This window comes from Lissotriton helveticus, chromosome 12, assembly GCF_964261635.1.
Source record: "Lissotriton helveticus chromosome 12, aLisHel1.1, whole genome shotgun sequence".
NCBI classification, from domain to species: domain Eukaryota; kingdom Metazoa; phylum Chordata; class Amphibia; order Caudata; family Salamandridae; genus Lissotriton; species Lissotriton helveticus.
This window is the reverse complement of record NC_136073.1, coordinates 222876969-222896251: the sequence shown is the minus strand read 5'-3', so window position 1 is coordinate 222896251 and position 19283 is coordinate 222876969. Positions and strand designations below refer to the sequence as shown.

The following is a 19283-nucleotide window of genomic DNA, read 5'->3' as shown; positions in this document are numbered from 1 at the left end:
CGACGATACATACAGGATAAGGCTACGACAGGCAAAAGAAGGGCCCCAAGAAAACCCCAGGGCTCTGTCCTTCCGGATCAAGGATCTCACCAACAGGTGGCTGAGACCAGAGACCTCCACCAAAGAAGACATCCTTGAAAAGATCTACCTGGAGCAGTTCCTGAACTCCCTGCATCCACCAACCCAGAGATGGGTGCGCCAACACACCAAACTCAAGCTCGAGACGGCGGTGGAAATAGCCTGTGCTTATGGCCGTGCCCAAGACATGCACCGCCACAAGGAAGAACCCGTCCACCGGCCTCATCCCATGAACTCCATTCGTCCTCCCCGCCCTCTGCTACCCCGAAGACCGGAACCAGCACCTCTTCTGCCCTCTCCGCTCCCGTACCGGCCTCCCAATCCTGGCCCTCAATGCTATAACTGCGGTAATTATGGACATATCGCCCGAGTATGCCCCCAGAAGGAGGTGCCGATGGAAATAGGCCTTGTTAGGAACTACGTCTGTCATTCGCCTGGGGCCACACCCCCTCCCTTCCACTGCCCCGTGTCTATTGAAGGACAGGAGGTCCTCGCCCTCGCTGACACTGGTTGCCGTCAGAGCGTCCTCCGTCCTCAAGACCTGACTCTCCCTCCGGGTGCCCCTACAGGAGTGGTGGCCATTCAGTGCGTCCATGGGGACACCAAGCGGTACCCCACCACTCGGGTATGGGTTCAACACCCCGGTGATCCTGGTACGAACCTCACGGTCGGTCTTGTGCCGGCCTTGCCCGAACAAGCTATATTGGGAAGCGATTATTCTGGGCTGCCTAAGCTCCTTCAGGACACCACCGACTCGCTTGTCCAGTGGTGGAAAGAGGCCCCTTATCCCCAAGGCTTGTCTCCCGCCCCCATCGAGACTAAACCACGGAAAACAAAGAACCAGAAGAGGAAGGAGAAGAACAACCCTACCTATGCCTACCCTGCGAACATAGACAAACACCCGTGGCAAACTGACCAAGAGTTCAGGGCAGCGCAACAGGAGGATCCCCTCCTTCAAGAGGCCTGGGGAAGGGCCCTAGACCAAGAGGACCCCACCCAAGTAGGTCCCTACTTCTTTAAACAAAAGGGGTTGTTGTATCGGAAGGGAGGGCCTCTTCAGAAGCCACAGCTATTGATCCCGGGCCCCTTCCAAGACAAGGTCCTTTTCTTAGCGCACAGCCACCTGTTAGGGGGACATTTCGGGGATGAAAAGACCAGTCAAGCGGTCCTGGACAAGTTCTATTGGCCCGGGGTCCACCAGCGTGTAAAAGCCTATTGCCGCGAATGTGCCGTATGTCAAAAAACCAGTCGGTACCGACCACCCAGAGTACCCCTCCAACCTCTCCCTCTCATCGACGTCCCGTTCAGCAGGATAGGGATGGACATCATAGGACCCCTTCTGCCCTCCCGAAGCGGGTGTCGCTATGCACTGGTCATAGTGGATTACGCCACTCGCTTCCCTGAAGCCTTCCCGTTACGTCAGCCCACTGCGCAACACATAGCCAAAGCCCTGATAACGATGTTTTCCCGGGTGGGGTTTCCCCGAGAGATTTTGACTGATCAGGGCACGCCCTTTGTTTCGTCTCTTCTTAAACAAGTCTGTGCACAATTGGGCATCAAACAAATCAGGACGTCTGCATACCACCCGCAAACGGACGGACTGGTGGAGCGCTATAACGCTACACTAAAACAGACATTGAAAAAACTGATAGGGTTGGAAGCCAGACGGTGGGAAGAGATGTTGCCGCTGGCCCTTTTTGCGATACGCTGTAAAACGCAAAGCAGTACAGGCTACTCACCCTACGAGTTGTTATATGGGCGGCCCCCTCGTACCCTCCTGGACATGGCACAAGAAGCCTGGGAGGCAGAACCCGAGCGCACTCGTCCTTTGCCCGAGTACGTAGCGAACCTGAAGACCCATCTAGCCGAGATCCGGGAGATCGTGAAACAGAACTTAGAGAGAGCGCAAGACGCACAAAAAAGACAGTATGACAAAGGAACAAGATCCCGTGTTTTCGCCATAGGGGACTTAGTCCTTCTAATGATGCCCTCCTCAGACCAAAAACTCTTGGGACAATGGCAGGGTACCTACGTCATCCGACGCCAGGTGACCCCCGTCACGTATGAGATAGAGCTGGATCCCACAAGGGGCACAAGCCAAATATACCACGTAAACCTACTAAAAAAATGGGAGGGACCCCGTCCAGTCCTCACCGGGTCAAGGCTTCCCTCTGCTTACCCCTTTGACCCGTGTCTAGATCCCGCCTTGTCCCCTGTCCAAACCCGAGAACTCCGAGACGCTCTGTCACCTTTCAGTTCGGTCTTCTCTTCCTGTCCCGGACGGACCACGGTTACCACCCATAGCATCAATACTGAACCCGGGAAAGTGGTACGACTGAGACCCTATCGTGTCCCAGAAGCCCGCAGAGCAGTTATCCGAAAAGAGATCGAGGACATGCTCACGATGGGGATTATCGAACCGTCGGTCAGCGACTGGAATTCCCCTATCGTCCTTGTTCCGAAACCTGACGGGTCCGTCAGGTTTTGCATTGACTTTCGGGAGGTCAACAAGGTGTCCACATTTGACACTTACCCCCTGCCGAGAGTGGATGAAATGGTCGAGAAGATAGGGAAGGCCAAATTCATATCCACCCTCGACCTCTGCAAAGGCTACTGGCAGATTCCCCTCCGAAACCAGGACAAAAAGAAAACTGCCTTCTCTACCCCCGAGGGGCTGTTTCAATTCATCGTAATGCCTTTTGGGCTTCACGGTGCCCCTGCTACCTTCCAGCGAGCAATGAACCAGGTCCTGCGCCCTCATTCCCAGTATGCCGGGGCCTATTTGGACGATATCGTTATTTACAGCGATAGCTGGGAACAGCATCTACGGCATGTGTATAAGGTGGTATCATCCCTGGGTTCTTTTGGCTTTTCCATCAACCCCGCCAAAACCACCCTGGCTGCACAAACCGTCCAGTACCTCGGCTTCCTTCTAGGAGAGGGGCTGATCCGGCCCCAGAAAACCAAAACCGAGGCAATCCAGACCCTACCCTTCCCGCGAACAAAGAAAGATCTCAGGGCGTTCCTCGGTCTCCTGGGTTATTACAGGAGGTTTGTTCCCAACTTTTCCCAGAGAGCAGCCCCCCTTACGGATCTCCTGAAGAAAGCTACGCACACAGACCTCGCCCTTAAGGAACCCACACCTGACTTATGGCAGGCCTTCACCGACTTAAAGAGAGCGCTGACATCCAGCCCGGTCCTGATCAGCCCTGACTATTCTTTGCCATTTATACTACAGACGGACGCCTCTGAACGGGGATTAGGGGCAGTCCTATCCCAAAAAGACGAATCAGGGAACGAAAGGCCCATCCTCTTCCTCAGTCGCAAATTATTCCCCAGGGAAAAAAACTATGCCGTTGTTGAGAAAGAGGCCCTCGCTATCAAATGGGCCATCGAAAGTCTTAGGTACTATCTGGAGGGACGGGACTTCACCATATATACTGACCACGCCCCCCTGGAGTGGATGGCCCGGAACAAAGGACATAATGACAGAGTCCTCCGATGGTTCCTGTCTCTCCAACCCTACCACTTTAGCACCCGACACCGGAAAGGAACAGAACAGGGCAACGCTGACTTCCTATCCCGCTACCCCTCCACTCCAACCCGTATAAGTAAGACAGCTAGGGGAAGGGGATGTGATCCGGTCCCGCTTCCACCCCCGCCAGGACTACAAAACCCTCGTGACTCACCGGTAACCAGGGGGCCACACACCAGCCCTCGCTGTCAAATCCCCGTGTCTCACAACGATATCAGAGCGGTACTGGTGACCCGAAGTATCCCGCCCCTCTTTCCCTTACAGGACCCAATCACCGGCCGCCACCAGCAGGAAGCAGTTGAGGCCGACCCCGGAAGTCCCGCCCCTACAACAGCGACAGCACCAGTGAGAAGCACACCCCTCGACCAGGACGCCGTCGGAGCATCGTGGCAGGATTCTCAGGCAGACGGAGAGGACGGCGGAGAAGCGAAAACCGAAGAAGACGTATGGTCGGAAGATTGGTGGAGTCCCTGAAGAGCGGCCGTAGTCCACTGGAGGGCTACGGCGGACCGCGTGAGTACCTAGTACCCCTTTCTGAGCACACTAGGCGCTCAGTGTACATAGTGTAAAGTCTCTCTTCTTTAGGCACGGAGCACGGTAAAAAACCCTCTCACTGTATTTATTGTAAAGCACCCTCACGGCCTTGTCTCTCTCCCCTCACGCACCCTTTGGACACCCTTCCTATTCCCTTCCTCCTCCTTCGCCCTCTCTCCTCCCTTCTCCGCACTTCTCTTCGTTTCTCGGTCCCCCACAACTCCGGTGTTGGTGTCAGGAGACTCGCTGTCTCGAAGTACTGGTCTAACGGTCCCTTCTTTCTCTTATTGCCCTCCGAGGTACCTCCCCGACGACTTACCCGACCCGAAGGCCAACCAGACGGGATCCGGACAAAGAAAGAAGGACCGGACCGAGACCCTCCCGACGGAAGGACAAGACCCGACTCCCCTCCCCGGAGCCATACTTCCAGTTGTTATCGGACATTTTGTGTGCTTTAATAAACCAGCATAGCCCACTGCATACGGCCTCCTTGCTTGCTATTTCAGCCCGCGACAACCGCCCCTTCACAGCCAGTTTATGGGGAGGTGTCCAAACTACAGGCATCAGTCAGTTCAACGTACCAGTTCTCTTCAGGCACTTCCATTGGGTTTGGGTAGCCATGGGGATCCTCAGATCTCTCCCAATCGTACTCCCTACAGGGCCTCTCAAAAAAGTAGGCCATGGCTCCAACTCAGGAAGTTGAGTTCCAGCTGGAGTTGAAGTCGGACAACACCAGTCCAAATCCGTATCAGACATCTGTCCATGACAGGAACCACAGATCCATGTTGTAGTGAGCAGGTAAAGGATAAACAGTGGAAGAAATTATAAGCACCTAATTACTGCTGGGATTTTTGCTCAGGCTATATAGGAGGTTCTTACCAGCAATTCAGGAAACTTAAAGATGACTGGAGTTGATACTGAAAGAGTACAGGTTTATTATGATACCAATGGACAAGACTTTGATGCAGGAGTGAAGGAACAGAAAGTCATTCCAGGTCACTCAATGGTATGTCTTAAAACGAGAGCTGGAAGAGCACATGCTACTAAGGAATGGCATAGGACATCAGCAGGTTTCTCATTTTCTGTTTTAAAGAATGTAAGGAGATCAGTTTGGGATAACTTGCAGATTGGGGATCTTAAGTGGAGCGGGTGACACAAATCTAGTCTCAAGTACCCATCAACCCACAATACAGTACTACATTTTAAAAAGAACATCCTTTAGCAAGTGATATTCTTTCCATCTGCGAATTTCTGATTTTCATGGCACTTAGAATAAGAGAGCACAAGGCTAACAGATTAGGGTCTGGAAAATAGTTACATCTTGCCACCTGCCACCTGCTCTCCCCCAACTCCTTACCTACATAGGTTTCTGGCACACCAACACATCCCATTAACGCTCCTAAACACAGGCCACCACTCCTTAAGCTGTCATCTCAAATTCACATGAAACACATCTTAATATACTATTAGACTCTGAATCTGAAATGCACCTAATCCATCACCGATGGAACACCAGTATCAACCAACCTTCTGGAAGTCATTGGTGACTGCATTTCTGTGCCTTTGAATCCTAACTGTACATTCTAGTGCTGTCCTACTTCTCTGGCATGGGCCACACCCTAACGCTGCGCACACCATAACGCCCAATAAACATGGAGCAGTGCTGGCACACACAGCACATTTTAATTGGAGGGCCAACAATGTCTTCCCTCACCACAGCTATGCCTGTGGGGAATACAGAATGGAACACTGCTATTACTTGTAGCTACGTTCCCCCACATGCACTGCCAGCATGCACATATTACTTTCCTCAACCAAGTCTAGCAGAGGTCTTCGATGTGGCCACAAGGCAATATCGCAATGATTAATGAAACAAACAAAATGAATGAATATGCCAATGTGAAGAACAGTGGGTTCAGAGTATTGTCCATTAACTATTAAAGAGTAATAAAACATATCAAAAAAGAAAGGAGAAGGCTGAGGCAGGGGACAGTTGGAGAAAGAGCTGGATGCATAATCATTAAGAGTTTAAAGATTTTTTAGGGGAGACTTGGAAGAATAGCAGAGGAACATTCAAATAAATATTTTAGACTGATATCAAAGGGAAGATAGAATTAGAAAGTGGCAGAAACAGACAGTTGCAGTAATACAAAAAGAGATGTGGATATTTAACAGGAAGCTTGTTAGAAGAAAAGAATCAAACAAAATCTGAAGTCACTTTACCTGTAGGTCCCCAGCCCCAGGAAGCAGGTCTCTGTGCTGTCACAATAAAGGAGATACAATTAAACCCCCAGAAGGGAGCGAGTCAAAATCATATATTGTGGAGATTAAAAAACCGGGCAAATATAGACATTTGGCCAATTCAAATCTCCGATATGCACAAAAATTGATTCACAAATGAATGACTTCGGAAAGAAACAAAATAATTAAGGGTTGTGGGATATTACAATAAGTCTGTGAACAATTTAAAGGTATAATTACTTAAAACATGATTATTTGATATTTATGCCTCTGAAAAGGAACTTGCTTTATTAAATTCAGTACCTCATGAAATTGAGATGAAAGCAAGGCAGCACTTTACTATGCTGCCATAATGGGAAAGGGACTTCACGTAGAAAGGGGATCTTCAAAATGCACTGCTCTAAGAAAATATGAAAACTGTGTAGTTGGTCTAATAAGACTATGCTTAGCAAGCATTCAATTCTTTGTAATTAGAGCTGGGAGAGAGAAAGTAAATGGTCTAATGTTCCGGGGGCATGGAAGGACAATACTGGTTCAAAGACCAAAACTGAGCATGGGTAGCTGCATTTTGTAGAAAACCTCACACTATGATAAAGAGATTAAGTTAGCATGGGAGCTACTAGATAAACAGATTCCAGAAAAGGAGGCGCGGGGAGGTTGGGGGGGGGGGGCGTAATTTCTAATTTCAAGGTTCTAATTTGTTTAAATAAACAAGTAATGTTTTTTTAAAAAAAGTGTACCAAAGATCTGATATTGTACATACGCAAACCTGTGATAGAATAATGTAGTGTGTGCAAAAGAAAGTTATTCTCAATGCAGGCCTTTTTAGGTCTCACCTGAGCCAGCGTATGCGCTACCCTGGCTAGACATTTTGTGTGTGGGCTTTTAAAAGTGCTACCACAGCTTTTTGGCTGGCATAGAGCGTGCGGTTACGAGCACAATGCACAATGACGAGCAGAGGCGCCATCTGGCTTTCCTCTCTCGTCATGGTGCGCGCACATCGCACACCACTCGCCAGCCTGCTTTCAGTTTTGCCGTCGTGTGCATATGTTTCTGCTGTGTTTGGCTTTCCTCTGTTACGTCCTCGCACAGGCGCCATCTGGCTGCAACCTTACAGCGCGCGATATCACTTTCACTTTCATGGCCGCGCAGCCGCGTCAGTTTCACGGCCAATGATTGTTTACAGAGCTCTCTTGCACATTTTGTCCTTCGTAGATCTCTAAGTAACTCATGTTGCTATTACCCAACGTATTGGAGCTTGTTTTATTGACCTCGGAAGGGTGAGCGGGCAAGTCTATGCCTGGGTTTCGTGGATCTGGGTTGGGGAACTATAAATTATTTTTGTTCCTTGAGTCTTAAGTGCTCGTGCTGCTGTGGCAACACATGGGTAGGCGCTCTATCTCCCCTCAGCCCTCCCCCCATTCCACTCTTAGTCTGAAGTATCCGCCCGTCTATTGTCTTTTCTGTTAAACGTAAAATGTTCTTATAAATAAGCGGGTTTGAGCTGAATCGCTTCATGACGCTGCCTGTTCTTCTCCGCGCTTGATGTTTTGATTGCTCTTGCACATTGAAGAATGATCGATTTTCGCCCGTAAGAAGGGTTGATTAATTGAGGCTGTTTGTTCTATTTACGCCGCCTGACAAGTGAAAGTTATCAATCTCGATGTTGTTTTCTGGTGCCGAACAGACCCTTAACGAACCAGAAGTTAACGAACCCGACTTCTGCCGAAGATGTGGCTAAAGCCCGTAAAGGCGCAATCACTGTTTTTCTACTAAATACTGGACCACTGGAAATGTGGGATTTTTTCTGCAGAGGCCTGTATAGATTTACTACATTTGCCACACAATCCAACATGTGCTGCATAATCTGCAGATTTCAATTCATAAAATTTTTGCTTGCTCACACAACTCAAAGGTTCTAAAAGTGTGGCAACGTGTTGTCCTGCAGAGGACGGCCCTTCACAAAGATTGACAAGTCAGCTTTCTCTTGCTTATTTCTGTTTTTGAGTGTCAAAGTGGTAGTAGTGTGGTGTGGAGTGAAATATTTTCCCAGATAGAGTTAACATGTATAAGGATTCCAAAATAACCTGGTAATATTAACATTAAATGTGCTGAATCTAACTGCATAATTTGGCTTTTCTTGCCACATAATTTAATCAATGCTGTCATATTATTTGGTCCAAACCTGCCGCATAATTCCAGTAAACCTGGCTGAATGTAAAGCAGCAGCAGAGCACAGGAACGCTCACGAGGCACAAGTTGTCTACATCTAGGGGGGAATGGGAAATCTGTGGTGATCCAGCAAATACTTTATTCACGTTACTTAACCCATAACAGGAGCATTATTTGCAGAAAAAAACTCCAAAAAGTCCACATGTATTTGCTAAAAGTTACCAGCAAAAAGTTGGTGGTAATGTTTTCTGTTCTGCATTGTGTGAAACAATATTACCCTATCATCATAGCAGCTTGATTATTATATAGTATATAGCTGCCCATTCCTAAGGCCCTCTCTATAGTTTCTAATCTTTTCAGAGTAAGAGACTAGAAGCAGAAATTGTGCCCGTTGTAATTTGTAAAGAGTAAAAAGAAGCATAAAAGTGCATAGTACTCTGTGCAGAAATGTTATCGCAGGGCAATTTACAACATATATCTAAACCAGTCGCAAAAATTAATGTGCAGCAATCCAATGGAAAATATATAAGAAATATGGCTGACATTTGCAAATTCCAGGCAGATTAATTTTTTTATTTTTCAAATTTTGGACGGATTTATTAAAAGGGAACTTTATTTGGGCCATCTAAAGGCAGCATTTCGCAGTTTAAGGCCATAGTATTTTCTGCTGACCCCACAGCGAAAACTGATGACATAATTACCCTAAATTTGACATGACTATTGATCATTACTCAGAAAGGGTCTTTTTTGTTTGGCTTTGTGTAAATCCAGTCAGTAGTTTTTGAGATATTTGCATTACATAAAGATAACGGTTTGACTTTGAAGAGTTGATCTTTTGGTTAGATTTGAGATGAAAAAAAAATACAAATGGCCTCTGTGCTCAAATATGCTCTGAGGACAGGGGCAACGGATGTAGGGCACAATCACATGCAATGCACTATGCCCACTTGCTGCTGCACATGTCTGGAGGTCAAATGCAGGTGGTAACGTGAACAGTGTTACTAGGCAGAAGGCATGCTGTAAAGCCACTTTCTTTAAAAGATGCAAGGGCACTGAAAGTGTCCAATGCCAACATGTTTTTATTAATACATAAATGACACAGATGCATCCCAACTGCACATGGCTTAAAGCTATGTGAAATGGCAATGATGAGCGGGAACGGGACAGTGCTTAATTTGAGCCGGTGGTTTCTGGTGCTTAGCACTGGCAGTTAATCAGCAACACTGGTGTTTTCATGAGCACCAGTTAAGGACACAATCATTTACGGCACAGGGAGAGCAAGTGATTTGCCCAGAATCACAGGAGGTTGAGCCGGCGCTGGGGCTCAGACCTGGTACCCCAGCTACGGTGTGTGGAGCTTTGGCCATTACAACACATCCTCTCCCCACTTTCATAGTTAGTAGTTGGCTCTGTTCTAGGCGGCGCTCACTGGAGAAATGGGTTTTGCAAGCTGCCTCCTGACGAGAGCCCCAGCTCTTATATGTTTTACAAATTGACCACTGGAACAGGATAAGGTATGTTGTCAAAGGTTCTGACCCACATCAAGTGCCACTGTGCCCAGTTAAAGTGTGTGCACAGTGGCACTGAAAGAGGGAGCTAGGTGTGGTACCAGGCCTACGACGTTACTTTTATCCAGTAGCCACGGTGCAAGGGCACTGAATAATGTGTGACCCAGGAAAGGCCAAATGCCATGCCATTCACCCTGTGCCTGCTGCACATGGGTAAAGGCCCAGTGTAGCCAGTTTTCTTTTGTCTAGGTAAAGGTTTTTATATCACCAAAATACTAAAGAAACCAATGAAAACGTTGCTAATAGCAAATTATAGTTACTTACTCAGAAACAAATAGATTTACAGTGAAAGAAAACATTGGAAGTTTCTTAAAATAACTGTGGTTCACAAGACTTGATGGCTGGGATTAAAAAAAACTACAAAATACTGTAATTCAACATTCATGGTCAGTCCCAAAACCCCTCAATGCACTGCCCATGGTGCAGGAACAACTTTCAAAGTGCTGGTGCTGCTATCAATGTTACTTCATTGAAGTTATAGGGGTAGTGAGAAATCCAAGTGTCACTGAAAGAACAAGTGTAGCAAATGAGCAGACGAGCAAGGCTCCTTCAACAGGAGAGTGGGAGGGAGCGGTGTGTGTCCAGTGCTGCATTATGGAGCACATTGTCCCGAGTATGACTGAAGCTTGGTGTGGTAGGGTCAATGCTTGAGATGGAAAAACAAAAGTGCAGGTACCATGTACCAGAGGACCTGCTGGTTTCTGAGAAGTACCAGTACTCTCAAATTAAAAGAACGACCTAACTCTTGGGAAGTTCAGGTACTCTCAACTCTCACAAGCATTGGCATAGCCAATAGGTCTCGCATTTGGGACCTTATAAGTGTTTAGCCATGCAACAGTTGGTGTTGTTGCACCAAGGATATTCTGCTGCATAACTAAATACTTATAAGGTCCCAAAAGCTAGACCTATTGACTATGGCAATGCTTGTTAACGAGAGCCTTGTGGTTCGTCTGCAATCTAGCGTCCAACAACCAAACTACATTGAGTAGAGCAAGTAACATTACACTGTTTGTGGTCCTGCCATTGCAGATAATAGTGCAGAAAGTGACATCACAATCTGTGAACCTGAGGACGTCACTAAAGTAAAAAAAAAAAGAATTATTCCGATGTAAGTTTAGTGCAATAAAGCGAGTAAAGTAGGTTAAAATACATTTTAGCTGCCATCTGTCTATTAACTAAGAAACCACCATTTTATGATAGCCACGGTACAGCCCGTCATATGCTTGACACAAACGTATCGTTATATTTATTTAAATATTTCAATACATACCTGTAGGGCATTCTACAGTGTCACATTCAGCCCTGAGATCTATTTAGCTGAACCCATTTGGAGGCATGATTCACACAATGCGCAGCCTCAAATGTTAATGCCAACTATCAAGCACAGCAATCATACACTCATATAATCTCTTCACTTGACTCACATGACTAGATCTTGCATTGCAGAACTGCCTTATATGACAAGGTAGAGATCAACATAACAAACAGCCACATATGTCAGGGGCATATACAGACGTACAGTTGCTAATGTCTAGGTACCGCTCCCTGTGCCAAGGAACCTACCACATGTTAACAAAAAAAAGCTCCCAAATGACACAACCCAAAGAATAGTTGATATGCTAAGACCATCCTCCTTCTACTTAGCAGAATTGTATGTGCCCTGCACAAAAGAATGTGCCTGAAACAAGCTCACATGTCAAGAGGCACCCCATTTGGCCAGAGCATGATATACTTTGTGGAGGGTCATATGCATAGCTATAGCATCAAATGTCCTTGCTCAGATACAGACACATATAGCAAGGTATGACCTCATAATGTCAGAGAAGCTACTTTTCCTCAAACTACCATTCACTACTACTAACCCATTTCCTCTTGAGGAGCAGGGGGCTAGGACATCTGGGATGCAGTGGAAGGGACTGCAAACATGGCGGCAAGGTGGACGGAGAGACAGCAATATTATCCATCCCTTCTTTAGTATGATGTTTTCATAATCACAAGAAGAGCACCACTGCCATGTAAGGAGAAGATTATGTCATAAACATATTTAAAGTAAAATAAGTAAAAAATCAACACAGCAATAAATCTTATGCAGAGGAAAGAGAAGAGAATAAGAATAGCAGCCGGATTAGTGTATGACCAAGACTAAAATGAAAAAATACCAGACCAGAAGGGAAAAAACAACCCGTAGTTAGCAGACTGAGCAGCTAATGCAGGAGAAGGAATAGCTTCTTACAAGAAAGCCTAACTCTCCCCCAGGGGAATCTTCATTAAAATCCTAAGGCGCCACAAATAGGATCCCGGAGCACTCTTTATAAAGTATATATATTAATTAAAAGTATATTAATTTTCGACCATTTACTTCAATTTACACATGCTACAAAACAAAACCCAGTGACCTGAAAAGAACTTTCACCAAACGTTCAAAAGGAATGGTGAGAAATATATGCAACATTATAGCCATATAGGCTGAAGCCTTAAAGGTTGAGTGAAAACTGTGCAGATTCTTTAAGGCACAGAGCCCTTCCAGTATCACATCATGCAATGTAGGTGGCAGATGAGCCAGTATTTATTATTATTATTTATTTATTTAACAGAGCTGATGAATCCCACAAAAAATGAGAGCAATTAACTTTGCCTCTTCTGCAGGGAGGAGGTAGGGTTTCTTAGGACTATAATGTGGATTCTGTTGAAAGAGAACACGGATTTATTTAATAAACTATTCTTTCTTCTCAAGGGGAAACTTCATTATAAGGCGCCATAGGCACAGAGTAGAATAGCAAGCCCACCGCCTATAAAGGACTTAAAAGAAAAGGCAAAAGAAAAATACTACTGCGCATTAGCTGAGCAGTTTCCGAAGTTAGGTTTTCCCCACGTAAACATGTGCTCTGGAATCTGTGTCATAGCAAGAGTGCTTTTTGAAAGTATGTATGGTCAGTGGCTGGTTTGCACACATCTGAATGTAAATGTTCGGTAATAAATCCACAAGAGCAGCTCCATCTCTTGTTTAATGAGGTTTGGCCCACAAGGTAAAAGTCTTGTTGGCATTACTATAACAATAAAATACAGGACGCCACAGAAGTAGGCACATGGGGTCATGAACGACCATAATTAACAAATACATGGTCAGATGGTCAAATGTTTTTAGTTTTATCAAGCTAAAAGTTTGGGACACTTTTTAAATCCAAGGCATGTAAAGCCCTGTCAGCGGGTGCAGAATAATTTTGAAAGAATGTTGGACTGGAAATTGTATGATTAACATGGAAAATTAACCTTGGGAAGAATACTAGGATGAGTTCTCAGAACCACTTTGTCTGTATTAAATACATTGAAAGGTTCTTTTCAACATAGGGCCTGATTTCACTAATTCTAGGGGCGGAAGCAACTGCCACCAGAAAAGCAGCCGTCCAGGATATATCCCGAAGAGATGCCTTATTTATAGGCTTAAAAGGGGATGCATATTCATTTGGACATGACAATATTCCACCCACAGGGAGGAGAAGATCTCTTTAGGGGATGGTAAAAATTCCTAAACCCTTCTAGAAAATCTTTTGCAACCAGAATTTTGAAAAAAAGTTTGTCACGTTTTTTTTCCTGTAAGCTGTTACGGCAGCAAGGTGTACTATTATAGAAGAAAATGGCAGCACTGACTTCGCTAAATCAAGAAGATAAAGGAGAATAGATTCTTCTTTGCATTTGGTAGGATCAATATTCTTTTGCAGACACCAAATGCAAAACCTCTTCCACTTGAATGACTATAACTCTCTAGTGGAAGGATGTCGGTCATCTTTCAAGATGTCTATACAATATTCTGGCGGGTTTAAATGTCCACATTGCAGAAGTTCAGGAGCAAGGATACCATGTTCAATGATGAAGAACGGGACGTAGGATGTGGCCTACGAACTTCAATAGAAGAACCAGACTGCACTGCAGTTTCGTTTGTGGAGGTTCCAAGAGGTGTAAAAGGTTGGTGTAAACCACTTCTCTGGAGCTATGAGAATCATTCTCGTCCTATTGTTCGAAAGTTTGATGATTACCGGTATCAATGCATTAAACTTCTTTGACCAGCTGATCAAAAGAGCATTTCCCAGTGTTCCTGGTTTTTAATACCTGGATGTCTAATTTGGGTAGTTCATACTATCTGTGTTTTTTGCGAATCAGTCGTCATATGGAAAACCCTATTTGGGATTTTAGAGACAGAGCTCTGGATCTCGTACCTCCCTGTCTGTTGTGGTGTTGTCTGTCTGAACAAGCAGTAAATCAGTTCTGAAGCTGGTTAGAAACGACTTCAGGGCCAGATGATCTGCCCTCAACTCTAGGAGACTGATGTAATAGGTGTTTCTTTGACATCAATTCTTAAATCGGATGACCACCCATATGGGCACCCCAGCCAGAGAAGCATCTAGCATGATGGTTTGAGAGCTTCTGCTGAAAAGGTTCCACCATGTGAGAGTGAATTGCAGCCTGGGGCTGCGTCAATTATCCCTCTCAATAGCCTGAGAGTTAATATTACGTGTCTTCCTGGCATTGCTGCAGCGGTCTCATCTGCAGATGGGTGTCTGGAACCAAAACAATTCGGAAACCCTTTGAACCCAGGAGTGACAAGATGTGATAACTATCAGCTGTTTCGCCGCAGAAGGGTCAGATCCTTATGATGGACAGAGCACAGTCTCTGCTCCAAAGTCACTGGTGACTTGGAGTGCTTTAACCTGAGGCACAGCTGGTGAAACACAGACAGAGCCAAGCTGAAGTGACACTGGGTCTCCTGAGGAGTTGAAGCCTTTTGAAGTCAATCGTCTAGGTAAGAGTAGGCATTGATACCAGTTTTTCACAGGCAAGCTGCCATTACTGCTATGCACTTCAAATAAGAGAGAAGAGCACATTTTAGGCCAAAAGGTAGGACTTTGTATTTATAATGGGCATTGCCCACCAGAAATTTCAATAATATTCAATTTTTTCGAATGATGGGCATGTGAAAGTATGCATCTTTAAGATCAATGGTATAAATCCAATCCGGATGATGTAACTGGGGGTATATTTGGTGATGTGTCAACATTTGATACTTTATGAACTTATTTGTAATCCAGAGGTCTAAAATAGGACTATATTCCTGCCTAAACCATTTCTTCCAATCCAGAAAACGGCAGTAATAAACCCCCTTCCCTTTCTGGTATTTGGGGACACATTATACCTTTGAAGAGGAGGGTCGGGACTGCCAAATGAAGCAAGTCTAGATGATATTGAGAAGACCTACTCAGAGGAATGGACGGAGATGGTGATTTGAACCTCAGAGAAAAGTCATTCTCTGCAATATTTAACAACCATCTGTCTGTCATAGTCTTATTCCAATCTACTAGATGACAGCTGATGCTTCCTTCACTGCTGTGGTGAATGGAAAAGGGGCAAGAGGAGAATCACTGTCCCTTCTTTCATAGCTTTTCACGGCTGAAAGATTTTTTTATGCTGTTGTTGATGGTACTGCTGGGGTCACTGAGGGGAATCTACATTCCAATTTTGGAAATGCCTGTAGTGAGGCTTAAGGAAATATTTGTTGTAATCCTTACGCTACCTGCTTTTAATGTTGCCAACTCTGCTTTTATGCACTCTTTTTCTTCATCTGCAAAATCTCCAAACAGAGTCATTACAGAAAAAGGAAGATTTTAAATCCTCCGGCTTTAAACTATAAGACAGAGCCATTAAGCTTGGCAAAGACCACAACAATTGCCATGAACATCTAGCTTGGCAATATCTGCAGTGTTACTAATCACTTAGTTAGCACCATGATATCATCTTGAAGCTTCTCAATCAATCAATCAATCAATCAGATCATTTGTATAGCGCACTACTCACCCGGAGGGTCTCAAGGCGCTGGGGGGGAGGGGATCCGCTACTGCTCGAACAGCCAGGTCTTGAGCTGCTTCCTGAAGGCGAGGTGGTCCTGGGTCAGGCGGAGGTGGATCGGAAGGGAGTTCCAAGTCTTGGCGGCCAGGTAGGAGAAGGACCTTCCTCCAGTGGTGGCTCTTCGGATGCGGGGGACGGCGGCGAGGGCGTGGCTGGTCGATCGAAGCTGGCGTTTGGGAGCGTAGAAGTTGAGGCGGCTGTTGAGGTATCCTGGTCCTTGGTTGTGTAGGGCTTTGTTTTGTGTGCGTGGGTGAGGAGCCGGAAGGTGATTCTCTTGTTGACCGGGAGCCAGTGCAGGTCTCTCAGGTGTCCGGAGATGTGGCTGCGGCGGGGGATGTCCAGGATGAGTCGTGCTGAGGTGTTCTGGATCCGCTGGAGTCTTTTCTGGAGTTTGGCGGTGGTTCCGGCGTAGAGGGAGTTGCCGTAGTCCAGACGGCTGGTGACGAGGGCCTGGGTGACCGTCTTCCTGGTCTCGGTGGGGATCCATCGGAAGATCTTGCGTAGCATGCGCAGGATGTTGAAGCACGACGAGGAGACGGCGTTGACTTGTCTGGTCATGGAGAGGGAGGAGTCCAGGATGAAGCCCAGGTTGCGTGAGTGGTCAGTTGGTTTGGGTGCGCTGCCCAGGGCGGGGGGCCACCAGGAGTCGTCCCAGGCGGAGGGTGAGGATCCCAGGATGAGGACTTCCGTCTTGTCTGAGTTCAGTTTCAGGCGGCTGTTCGACATCCATTTGGCTACGTCTGTCATCCCTTCGTGCAGGTTGGCTCTGGCGGTGGCGGGGTCGTTAGTGAGGGAGAGGATCAGCGGGGTGTCGTCGGCGTAGGAGATGATGTTCAGAAGTTCGGTCAATCCTCTCAAGGATCAAGGCAACTTATCTTGATATCTATGAAGATTTCCCACAGAGCCCTATCGTACCATCCAAAATTAGCAATGGCACTGTCTTTACCGCAATGGTTGCTGTACCAAAGAACTTTCTGTCTAACAAATCCATCTTCTTGCTTTTCTTCTCAGGATACACTGTGAAGGCCGATAATGTGGGATGGGTTATCTTGCTGATGCCACTATGACACACTCAGGAAGAGGATCTGCATGCCGGAAGAAAGGATCTTGCTCGGAGGCTTGTATTTCTTTTTGCAACTGTGAAAGCGAAGAATTGGCTGAAGCTGGGCAAAGGAAAAACTCCATTGCAGGACCAAGAAGTCATGGAATCAACAGCAGCAAAGGGGAGAAGAAGAATGAGAATGTAGCGTTTCAAAGAGGATTGAAGACCTTGTGAAAAGTGGATATGTATTCAATAGAGGAAACCCTGGCTGGAGGCAACCCCATAGGAGTCAGGGAGTAGTGGCGTACTGAAGACGATGCTGTAGAGTAAGTGCGATGAGAGGACCTAGGGTATCATAAAGAATAGGACCAGTTGACCTTGAGCGATGAGTGGATCTAGAACAATATCTAGGCCAATTATGTGAAGGAATCAGAGAATGGTGATCTGAGAGATCTGGACAGCCAGGTCTCAGTCTCCGAGCTGGTGTCACTGGGATCTCAGCAGGAACCAGGGAACCAATCTGTCGATGGGAGATCGGAAGAGGGAGAGCGCTTTAGTAATGCAGGGTGAGAAGTGCTATGGGATGTGCAGGTGGAGGTGACAATGACGGAACAGCCGGTTCGGATGGTGCTGGTTGAGGTCTTGGAGAGGCCACATTCCCCCGGAGAGTGCTCTGAGGCAGAAGACAACGTAACCGCTTGCAAGACTTATGTTGACGGAGACATTGAGTAGGCTGAGTCTTAAGACTGCAAAATTCTCCTTCTTTTTTTTAGATTGCGGACCCAGTCAGTTTAAAGGTGGAAAGGAGTCCCTCGACGTTGAATTTCTCCTCGACATCAAGAGAGCTTGAAGTCGACAACTTAGTCCTTGATCTGCAGAAACCACCCTTGTTGTCATAGACCTTGATGTTGAATGTGCTCATTTTCTTTTTTTGATGTGACATCTCTCCATGGTTTTTTTCGGTGGAGCGGGTCCTTGGAGGTGGTGGAGAACAGAGGTAGAGGGAACATCCTCCCCTATAATTCTGGTTTTCTCTGTGCTTCTTCACATCTGTGCATCTCCTCCTGATGACCATAAAGTCTTATCTTCTCCAACCCTCAAAGTTATTCATATCATCTTTCTGAATTTTCAGGAGTCTGGCTAATGAGAGGACGAGAGAAACAATACAGAAAAAGTAAGGGTCTTTTTGTGCCTCACACAGGTATGGCACTTAAAAAAAAGGGTGGCATTCTATGAAGTAAAAAAAAAAAATTCTCTCAGGGAGTCAGGGAACAGAACAAATTTGCTCTTAGTCTTAAAACACGTTGAGAGAACGTTTTGGAAAGATATGGAAAGGAATCCAAAGGGAAAAAAAGACTGAGCCCAGTGGTCCAAGATCCTATCAAAAGGAACTTTCTCACCAGTCACCTACAGGGCATGATGGGATTCTATAGGTGCTAGAAGTGCTCTCCCAGCCTTGTTAGGCTTCACCCTATATACGTTTCTCACACTTAATTTAACTTTTTTTTTAAAGAGTTAATTAAAGTGTTTTTCAGGACACTGGGGTTCTTTTTGTGACTTTGGGGCGGATTTAGTTCTTGGTGGACGGTTACTTCGTCACAGTGGTGACGGATATCCCGTTTGCCAAAATATAAATCCCATAGGATATAATGGAATCCATATGTGTGCGGACGGGATATCCATCACTGTGGTGACAGTGTAACCCGTCCCCCAAGATCTAAATCAGGCCCTTTGAGTTTATTTTAAAAATAGTTACTTTTTTTAAGTAAATGCTCATAAATTGGCCATAGAGCCTGTTATTGGCTGTTGTAAAACATTTATTTTTCACAGAAAAAAATTGGTTTGTTTCAGAAATAAAAAGCATATATTTTAATTGAGATATGCTTTATTTAAAAATAAAGTGCCGTGGGATCCTTCGCACAAGCAGGACTATTTGGTGCTTATTCCTTATAGCCAAGAGCAGAAATCAGATCGTAACATGGTATGTAGCCTGGTATAAAGATGAAGAACCAATCCTCAGATGTGATTACCCAATGATGTGGGCTAAACAAAGCAACCCTAAACAATTACAAGATTATATGTAAAGAAGACATAGAAGCCTTGGAAGACCAAACTGAGTGCGAAGAGATTCTTATTGTTGCTGGGGAAATCCATTCAAGTCACAAGATTAGAGGACACCTGAAAAAAGGATAACCTTAATATTGGTGGGGATGCT

General features: G+C 45.8%; 1 protein-coding gene across 2 annotated transcripts in view; it reads right to left on the bottom strand.

Annotated features, from left to right (window-relative positions):
* The window catches only part of BANP (BTG3 associated nuclear protein), a 1144281-nt gene that overhangs the window by 993258 nt on the left and 131740 nt on the right, over positions 1 to 19283 (bottom strand). The window contains exon 3 of one of the 2 annotated variants that reach the window (XM_078669175.1): positions 6371 to 6406. The exons of the other annotated variant lie outside the window; for it this stretch is intronic. Within the exon in view, the coding sequence (XP_078525301.1) occupies positions 6371 to 6406 (36 nt within the window). The remainder of the gene's footprint in view (positions 1 to 6370; positions 6407 to 19283) is intronic. 2 annotated transcript variants of the gene reach the window in all.